Below are 10,307 nucleotides of genomic sequence, written 5' to 3' on the forward strand. Positions count from 1 at the left end.
GTGTGTTGCCGCATGATAGTGCTAAGTGCAAGGCGAGTGCGCGATCCACTCGACGCCGAGAGCTCGAACTGCTCGAACTGCTGCGTGCGCCACTCCTGGCTGCAGAGGTAGCACTCGTGCGAGAAGGGAAAGGAGGATCATTTCGAAATAACACGCGTACGTCGCTTCATGGTTATGCTATACGGCGTCCTAAGAAAGTTGACTGCGTAAGGCATATTGCCTTGTGTTGCGTACATGCGAACCGGCGCTCATAAAGCTGCAGCGCACCGTCGATTAGATTCAGGCATTTGTTCTGACCTCAAAGCAATGAAGTGTGCGAGATTTCAGGTGCCTTGTTTTGCGTGGGTGGAGACCTGTGGAGCGGAGACAGTGTTGTTTCTCCGGATGAACTTAGATTACGTCAGGTGCTTTAACGTGCACCCAATGCATGGTGCACGAGCGTTTATTCATATATCCCTATCGGAATGGAATCGAACCCAAGACTTTGCGCTCAGCAGCGAAACACCATAGCCATTCAGCCACTGCGGCGGGTTAAGAAAAGCATAGCTGATTTGGTGATCCTCTAAGGTGGTTATTTAAATGGTTTTCCTTTTTTTTTTTAGCTGGCGGGCTTCAAGTACCGATAACACGGTGTCTTGTGCAGGAGATGCTTGATCTAATACATCCAGGGCTTAAAGGGCCCGTCACCAGGCCCCATAGCAAATTTTGGTTATACGCTGGAAATTCTTACGTGTCCTCTAGGGAGTGTTTTGCCGCAAACACTTTTCTAATCGGCTCATTAATAGCTCAGATATAAATATTTCTGTGCCATGAACTCATGATTTCACAAGGCGTGTTCTACTGCATAGCGAGATTTTCCCCTCGCCCCGTCTAGCCTCCGCAAGCGAAATTCCTTCCCTGCGTTCCCCCATATCGGACCTCGAAGATCGCGTGCCGCATACGTCACAGGCCCCGCCTTCATATTTTTTTCTCCTCGCTTTTTCTAAATTTTTTTTGCGGCGCTGTGCATTTTTGCTGAGGGTGTCGCGCTCGAGCTGCTGTCTCGTTTTGCGCAGCACACGAATTCGCGTGCTTTACACAAGGACACATGACTAGCGGTATGATTCAGTGTTAGACGAATACTGAAGCAAAACAAGCGGATCGCAGAGCATGATCACGTACTGGAACACGGTAGAACATGGCATAGTTTCGGAACCTGTGCACGCAACTGTTATTCATATAGCTGGTCCTGGCTCCCTCTTTTTTTTTAGAGTTCTTCATCATGCATGCAGCATGCTCGATGAAGTATTAAAGGAAACTGCGTGGCACATGTGTGCTCAGTTGGAGAGCACGTATATTTCTTGGAAAGGGTTGATGACAGCTGTATACTCGCACTTGTTGCCCGTAATTGGCGTAAGAAGCAAACAAATATGTCAGCATAACGATATCACAACCTCCCTTTATAGGTCGTAAGCACTACGTACAACGCTACCACTATATGTAGTCGCATTCGTTCATGGAAGCATCGGCGAGTGCGACTGGCAGCTTTTAGTCGACAATGGTCCCGTATACCGATATGGGCGCCGCTGCCCGCTTTCTTTATGTGTACCATAAAACATGGCAAATTGCTATAGCCATAACCTAACTACAAAGCTAGTATGCTTCGTCCAAATTGCTTATCTTTTCTTCTACAGCGTAAGTTGTTATGAGCTCATTCCAACAGCGGTTTGGGTGGCGATGGTGGCCGCCGCCGCCGCTGTCCCTTAGCAGTTACAGTGTGGTAGCCCTAATCTAGTACATTATTGTAGCAGTAATTGCCGGGAATGAGAAAAAGAAGACCCAGTTCCAGCCTGGATCGAATCCGGGCCCGCTGTGTGGGAGTCAGCGACTGTACCACTGAGCCACACTAGCGCTTAATTGCTAGCATGCCGCAGAAAAATGCCCTCTAAACGCGTCCTTGCGCGCGAGTAGATACGCAATGCGACACACGCGCCGCCTAGCATCGATACGTGGACATTTTGCATTGCAATTTCATATTATTACACCAGGTAGAACGCAAATTTAGCGGATGCACATGTACAAGGCAGTTAAAGGAGGTTTGAGGAAAAGAAGATTAAGGATCTGTATACAAGAATGCTAGAAAAAATATACATTGTGTGCCTGATCAAATCAAGCTGGCTAGATGACCATGTCACCGCCGCGTTTCAAAGGAGATATGCCATAAGTCCTGATCATCATTAGCATCGTATTTTGCTATTTGCCTTGCAATGTGAGATTCGCGCCGCGTAGCGTCTATACATTGCAGTTGCATATTATTGCAACAGGCGGCACGCCATGTAGCAGCTTCATAGGTAGCGTTGCAAGGTCGATAGAGAAGTCTTGAGGAAAGAAAAGGTCATGGATATGTATAAATATTGATGTAATAAAAAGCATGTATGATAAACCTGATTTATTCAAGCAGGGTAGGTGAATTTTTTTCACCGCCCCGTTTCAAAGGGAATTCTACTAAACCATCATTATCATCACTACCTCCGTAATATGCCATTTCACATGCGCGCCGCGTAGCGTCGATAAGTACACATTTTTCATGGTATATAGTTCTATTATATTCCATTAGGAGCCCCGACATGTAGCAGTTGCATGCCGCATGTAGGTGAACCCTGGATTTATCAGGCTAGGTGACTAGTCACCATCCCGTTTCGAAGGGATGCCATCATTACCATCACCGTCATGAACAGCAACGTACCGTGCCATGGGTCAAAGGATGTGACATGTGCGCCACGTAGTCTGGATACCTGTGTTTTCAATACACGTAAAGGCACCTCCTCGCTATAGGAACGAGCCTGAGGAAGTGATTCGTAGAGCTACGCGCACGGCTGGAACTAAGCAACATCGGGCGCAGCAGGCCGCTGTGCAGAGAGCAGGACAAGCCGCAGATCGCCGTTGACATCCGGCTGGCAGTTCACATCGTTCTCGTCAAAACAACGCGAAGACACTTCGCCGCTAAGACATGTAGTGCGTGATGACGAAAATGGAGCACATACGCCGTCGCTCCTCCAGCTTATGCTGTGACTGTGCTGCGTGTGGCGCTCAGGCCTATGACTCTGTAACGCGATAAGGAGTTCGCGTCGCGGAAGATCCGGTGTTGGCGTCGGACAGTGTTTATTCATTTCATTATTTAGTGAAAATGATTGCGAACGATCTTTACAAGCCTTCACCGAATCTGTGTCACGTGCAATTTCATAAATTCCAACGCAATACGTCTTCTGGAATGATGAAATGTTTGTTTTGCTCTACATAAATGCTCGTTCCGGGCTTCTTGTGCATTCATCCAAAGTTGTTGCACCAGGTACGCAGCAGTCGTTGCCGTACGAAGCTCCAGCGGATGCCATCAGCTGAAAAAAAGTAAATTACAAGCATGTATCAATTTGGTATATATAGTGATCTAACAGGAATATTGCGTGTAGAGGCGAAACGTACGTAGTCGTGAATGAGCGGCATTACAGATAAATTCACTTTTACATACATTTCTTAGCAAATAGACTCCTCCCCAACAATGCATCCAAATTTCAAGCATCCGTCCCTTCCCGGGCATTATTTCCTGCACTTTAAGAGCATGGATACAGAGGTGACTGCGCGTTTCCAAAACAACTTGGCCTCAGTCGACGCGATGGTACTCCAAGTACACAGAGGAGGCTACAGCACAGGCTCTCAGCCAGACGATGTTACACACTCGCAGAATGCCTTCTAGTTGCACTCAAGACAGATTCGTGGGTGCGACGCCTGTTTTCAGTCGCTCAGAAGACAGAAATGTCACGTTCTTGAGCTCCTCGGCGTTATCTTTTACGCATCCTGCCGGCGCAAGCTACACACTGCCGTGTTATCACTCTCGGCAATCGCTCATCGCGTTTGGCACGCGTGCGTACCGAAATAAGGCATATGTTGTTGCAGGGCCATGATATGCGTCATAAACTTGTAGCATAGAGAAAGAAATTTCAACAAGAGCGGACACTCCCATAAAGCCCAGCGGCCGAATTGGCTGTAGCGCACCAAGCGGATGGTATTAACTTCTTCCGGTTTCGGTTTTGGGCGCGCGCGTTTTGAACACCTGTTGGTACACGCCGCACCGGCTCCGCTGTTCGGCGCGGCATTTTTTTTTTTTTTCGCTTCTGCTGAACCCCGCCTGGCCTTGGCGTGGAATCGTTTCATTATTTAGTAAAAATGATTGCGAACGACCTTTACAAGACTCCGCCGAATCCGTCAGGGTGCGATTTCATAAAGAAAACGCAAGACGTCTTCTGAAATGATGAAATGTTTATTTTGCTCTATATAAATACTCGTTCCGGGCTTCTACATTCATCCAAAGTTGGGGCACCCGGTAAGCAGCAGTCGTTGCCGTACGAAGTTCCACCGGATGCCATCAGCTGAAAGAAAGTAAATTACAAGCATGTATCATTTTGGTACACTGACCTAACAGGAGTATTGCGTGCAGAGGCGAAACGTGCGTAAGTGGTCAATGAGCGGCATTACAGATAAATTCACTTTTACGTACATTTGGCAGCAAAGACTCCTCCCAAACAATGCATAAAATCTGAACAAAACATCCGATTTTCAAGCAACCCTCCCTTCCCGGCATTATTTCCTGCACTTTAAGTGCACAAATACACGGGTGACTGCGCCTTTCCAAAACAACTTCGCCTCAGTCGACGCGATGGTACGCCAAGTACACAGAGGAGGCTACAGCACAGGCTCTCGGCCAGATGATGTTACACGCTCGCAGAATGCCTTCTAGTCACACTCAAGACAGATTCGTGGGTGCAAAGCCTGTTTTCAGTCGCTCAGAATACATAAATGTCATGTTCTTGAGCTCCTCCGTGTTATCTTTTACGCGTCCTGCCAGCGCATGCAACACTCCCGTGTTATCATTCTCGGCAATCGTGGCGTTTTCGACAAGCGTGAGTACCGAAATAAGGTTTATGTTGTTGCAGGGCTATAAAATGCGTCACAAACTTGTCCCACTAAAATTCAGTACACGCAAAACTAACTCACTATGGCCGGCTTGCTTTTTTGCTAACAGCTTCACAGCCCTAGGCGCGGCGAGCATGCCTCAAGATAACCCAAGAAGTTACCAATTACAATACTTTTTTCGGGTCAGAGAATGCGTCACGAACTTCTACCAGTAAGATTCAGTACACGAGAAACTAACTGCGTCACACAGCCGAGCTGTCTTTCGCTAACTGCGCCGCTACGCCGAGCGCGGCCACTGTGCTTGAAAAGTACCCCAAAAACTAGTGAAATTAGTTACAATAATGTCTGAGGTCAGAGAGAGCGCCAAAACTTCTCCCGGTAAGGTTCAGTACACGCGAGACTGCCTCACACGGCCGAGGTGCTTTTCGTCGGAAAGTTAGGTGCGGCGAGCGTGCCCTAAAACTAGCGGAATAAGTTATAATAATGCTTCGGCTCATAGCAAGCATCGCAAACCTCTCCCAGTACGAGTAATTAACTGAAATTTACTAGGCCTTGACGGCGGAGCTGTTTTTCGATAACTGCGTCACTATATGCAGTAAGCCTAAATGTGCTTGAAGTGCGTTGCAGACTCAAAGAATATCCCTCACCTTGCTCCAGTCCAGGGGTGCTATTTTGTAGGAATTCTATTCCTTTCTTTATGCCTTTTGCCGCCATCACCTTGCATCCATTGGTCGAAAATGACTGGGCCGCGCCCATTCCGTCTGTCAATCACGCGACGTCAGGAACCTGCGAAAACTGTAATCGTCATAGTGACGTTGACGCACTCATTATGCGGAGCATAAGGCACGGATTTTCGGCACGGCCAGAGGCAGGTTCTTTTCCGAAGGCATAACAAAAATGGCCGCCCCTCTGATTGCTATGGCCGTGGCTCTTCGCCGTCGCCGACGTGAACACGGAGAGCCAGACGACGTGTTTGACATGCCGGATGACCATTTTCGACTCTCGAAGGGAACGGTGCGGTTGTTGTGCGAGGAACTGGCGGGGGAACTAGAAGCGGAGCGAGCGACGGGACTGTCGGTGGAGCGGAAGGTGTTGTGTGCGCTGCGCTTCTTTGCCACTGGGAGCTTCCAAGCGTCCGTTGGGAGCGAGGAGAGGATTCGTGTGTCGCAGTCGACAGTGAGCGAGTGCGTGCGACGGGTGGCAGAGGCTGTTGTGATCGCCGGGGCGCGCAAGTGGGTGCAATTTCCTAAGGCGGCCGAGGAAAAGGCAGCCGTGAAGGAAGGTTTTCTTCGGCGCGGTGCTATCCCCGGCGTCATAGGATGCGTCGACGGCAGCCTCGTAGCTATTGTCGCACCGAAGGGCGAGCACAAGGCTGCGTTCATGTGCCGCAAGGGATACTACGCCCTCAACTGCATGTTCGTAAGTAAACCTCACGTTTTCTGGTGCCGATCCTTTTTGAAATTTATGTTGCTCATGTCAACGGGCACTTTCTCTGTTTACGTTTTACCAGATCTGCGATGCGGACAAGAAAATCTTGGCCGTGGACCCTCTGCGACCGGGGTCGGACCACGACGCTTTCGTCTGGCGGACGACATGGCTGCGCCGGCGGTTTCAAGCGGGCTGCATCGTGAATCCTGGGGAATACCTCCTCGGTGAGGCAAAACACCTTTTTTGGCGCAGTCACGCTTCAGTAGCGCAAAACGCCGTGTCCGCTCCAACCCAAACTTTTAACCAAATTACAAGCACATAAGTCGGGAGTAAAAAAAAAATGAAGTCACCATTGTCACCATTGTGACTGCCACTATTGTCAATGTTCGAAGTGTTAAGTTACAAGCACATTATGTGCCTGCAAGGAGGAGATGACAGCAACACGTATTAGTGCTGCTACTGCACCCAGTGCCTGCCAGAAGCAGAAGAAATGAACAAACATTAGTGCTGCTACTGTTACTACTGTAATTGATAGTACCAACAAGTGTTGATTTCTTCTGCTTGTGGCAGGCACCGAGTAGTGCACTTGTAAATTTGTTAACCGTTTGTGTCGGGTATGGACATGCTCAACTCATGCTTTTACTTGGGATTCACCTCTGAAGCCTGCTGTAGATTTCCTAAGTTTACAACTTGCCTCTCGTCAGAGGAGTACTCAATGTACTATTTCCATCTTCGTGCAGGTCACAGTGGCTACCCCTTGGAGCCGTGGCTCCTGACCCCAGTTCCTGACCATCCTCCAGCGCAGACAGCCGAGGGGCAGTACAAGACAGCACATGGCGCCATGCGTTCTGTAGTGGAGAGGCGCACTGGGCTCTTAAAGAGCCGTTTCCGCTGTCTTCAGCGATATCGCACCCTCCTCTACGAGCCGGAACGTGCAGCCAATATTGTCGCGGCATGTGCGGTGTTGCACAACCTTCGCCTTTCTGAGGGCAACATAGACTCGGGCGATGATGACAGCGATGACGACAGCAGCAGCAGCAGTAGTACTGAGCTCTGCGGTAATGGCGACACCATTCCGCAAGGTCTGCCCCGAAACACAGGGTCGAGAATGAATTATTTGAGAGGCCGGGCTGACCGCGACTCTGATTGGCATGTTTGGGACAACCCGTGCGCAGCACATACATTACCTGAGGAGTGTTCGGCGGCAGCTGCGACGTCAACAGCAGCGTCAGCATCGCTAGGTGCATGCACACAGTTGTAGCATAACATATACCAAATAATTGCATTGTGCATTTTTCATGCTGTGAAATTGCAGACAGATTTCCCATGCTAAGTTATGGTTGATGTTTATGTTGTGCAAAGCATTCATGACTTGTCAAGAAATTTAAAAGTTGTGTAGTGAACCGTTATGTAAGGCCTGCATTTATACTAAGTGAAACAGTATGTTTAGTGGTGACATATAATATTGAAAGCAAGCTAAAAATAGGTGTATTTTCAAAGTGTCTGCCATGATTTGCTTGTTGCTGCTGTCGTCACCTAGATGCCCTGCGTGCCATGCATGTAGCCTGCAGTTGTCATAATTACTTCTACTCGTATCGGTGAGAGTTCTGTGTTCCCTTATGCATTGACGGACATAAGCGCCTGTCTACTCGCTTTCTACTCGTGCAGAGAAGCTCCCAAAAGCCAAAATGTGCAGTGTACGTCACACCTTCCGCTCAATTGAACGTGCTGTTACACGTGCACCTTCTAGTTCCTCCACCATTTTGTCTCGCAACAACCGCAAAGTTCCTTTGTAGTGACGAAAATGCCGTTCAACTGGTCATCCGACATGTCAAATTCTGTGGCTCGCGTGAAGTGTGTGCACGCATGAGCAGTTGATAGATTTCAACAAAGTGCCCTCAATTGCAAATAGCTGAACTCGGTGAATGGAATATTGCAGAGTGTGTAATTTCATTTCCACAGTGCAAGCTAGCACTGCAAATACTGTAGCGCCATGCAAATAAAAGCACCAGAGGAACACTGCACCTTTCTGTGTTATTTCACTCTTCAACATACAGACATTTTTTGTGGTAACATTTGTTTATGTACACATCACGTGCGACAGTCTCTACATTGAATAAGTGCGACAATAGTGAGTACTGCAGCAGTAGAGACATATGCAACATATCACAGACAAGTTGCAGTGAATATTGCATCACATTGTTCTTGCATCTGAAAGATTCACAGGCAACTGCATCATAAAATATCGCAGGTAACGGCAGGCATCGTGTAAGGAAAGTATTGTACGCTGCACAAATATGCAGAATTAGCAACTGGCTTAAACTGCACCTGAAAAAAAAGGTGCAGGTGCTTAAGTCACGCATCAACAGAAGAATATCACTGCAAAATGTGTAGGTACATCACTACGTGTGAAAGGAACATGCTGTCGTGGAGTTCCATACTGGAAAAGAAAGCCATAACATCTTGTTTTGATATTGAGTAAGAGAAACTGCATAAATATTGCACACGAGGGGTAAACGTACAATGTATCACAACCGTGAAAGAACACTGAATGACAACAAAAACGTGGTAATGAAAAACAAGAAAAGAAGGCGTCAAGCCCTGTATGTCATGACAACAAAATATATAAACCATGAAAAAAACACTGAACGACAACAAAACGTACTAATGAAAAAGAAGACATTAATCCCCGTATGTCACGACAAAAAAGAAATATCAACCATGAAAGATCAGTGAATGGCAACAAAACGTAATGATGAAAAACGAGAAAAGAAGACATTAAGCCTTGTATGTCACGACAAAAAGATATTGACCATGAAAGATCAGTAAATGGAAACAAAATTTTATAACGAGAAACAAGAAAAGAAGACATTCCAGCCCTGTATGCCAAAGAAAGCAAGTCTAATATGTACATAAATATGCAAAAAATACACATTACAAATGAGGTTAAGGCGCATAGGCAAGGAATTTTCAGAACTTTTTCTTTTTGCTGTGCATATTCAGACGTTCCGTTTGACATTACATTAAGGCGCGAAACTGTCACCATTTGATGACACAGGATTAAATTGTAGAACATTTGCAGTGTTGCTTCGTGCTTAACTTGACATGACATTAACTAGGCACCACATAATTGCAAAGCCGCAGTCAGACTAATGTACCATCAGGCTTGCTGGCACTTGTGCAGGTGAGCGTGATAGTGTGGGCGCTCTTATTGCTGAAATACAACTTCGAGCAAAAAAAATCGTGCTGCAACGGCTATGCTACTTGTGGTTGCATGAAAGGGTGACTTGAGCAATTATTTCTTGCAGAATAGCAATATCCGGTCTTCATATCATCATTACTACAACAGCAAAATTTAAGCTAATAAAACAATGGTGTAAAATTCCTTGCCTATGCTAGTACTTATTTAAATATGTGGGTCCTCAAAGGGGGGAGGGACTTGGCTGCCACCATGGGCCGGTGCAGCCAGCAGCAGCTGCAGGAGACGCTGGTTTGTCTCCTGGAGCGCCGTTCCACTGCCAGCCGCTGCTGCTGAATGTCGCGCATGCTGCCAACCACCTCCCTCAGCTGTAGCAGTCCCTCCATATGGACAGCATGTTGCTGCCGCAGGACCTCCATATGGACGGTATGCTGCTGGCGCAGGACGTCCATATGGGCCTCGTGGTGCTGTTAGCGAATGAGACGCGTAATTAGTTTAATTAGATAAGCTCAGTGACAAGGCCTTGGTGTGTTGCATTCATCCGCATTTGCAGGCTATTGTCACTGTATATTGAAACACTGAATATATATTTCTGGCCCATGAAATTTGTGCAGTCCCATTCGATTAAGATGTCTTACATGGTTATACCTGCTTCCCTGAACCTAATGCCACTTCTTTCTTTTTGCCACATAATTGCGTAAATATGGACACATATTATTCCACGCAAATGTGT

General features: G+C 47.3%; 1 protein-coding gene across 1 annotated transcript; it reads left to right on the top strand.

Moving 5' to 3' along the window:
- Positions 1-5,844: 5,844 nt before the first annotated feature.
- Positions 5,845-9,910, top strand: LOC135895902 (putative nuclease HARBI1). The gene is made up of 4 exons (XM_065424142.1): positions 5,845-6,366; positions 6,458-6,599; positions 7,116-7,457; positions 9,804-9,910. The coding sequence occupies exons 1-4, from the start codon at positions 5,845-5,847 to the stop codon at positions 9,908-9,910; spliced, it is 1,113 nt and encodes a 370-aa protein (XP_065280214.1).
- Positions 9,911-10,307: the final 397 nt, after the last annotated feature.

This window comes from Dermacentor albipictus, chromosome 4 (assembly GCF_038994185.2).
Source record: "Dermacentor albipictus isolate Rhodes 1998 colony chromosome 4, USDA_Dalb.pri_finalv2, whole genome shotgun sequence".
NCBI classification, from domain to species: Eukaryota; Metazoa; Arthropoda; class Arachnida; order Ixodida; family Ixodidae; genus Dermacentor; species Dermacentor albipictus.

What these genes read in the sequence shown, in the direction of transcription:
- LOC135895902 (XM_065424142.1), top strand. Translation starts at nt 5,845, where the DNA reads ATGGCCGCCCCTCTGATTGCTATGGCCGTGGCTCTTCGCCGTCGCCGA. An exon ending in ACGCCCTCAACTGCATGTTC is followed by an intron (nt 6,367 to 6,457) that starts GTAAGTAAACCT and finishes ACGTTTTACCAG; the next exon opens with ATCTGCGATGCGGACAAGAA. An exon ending in TGGCGACACCATTCCGCAAG is followed by an intron (nt 7,458 to 9,803) that starts GTCTGCCCCGAA and finishes GGGTCCTCAAAG; the next exon opens with GGGGGAGGGACTTGGCTGCC.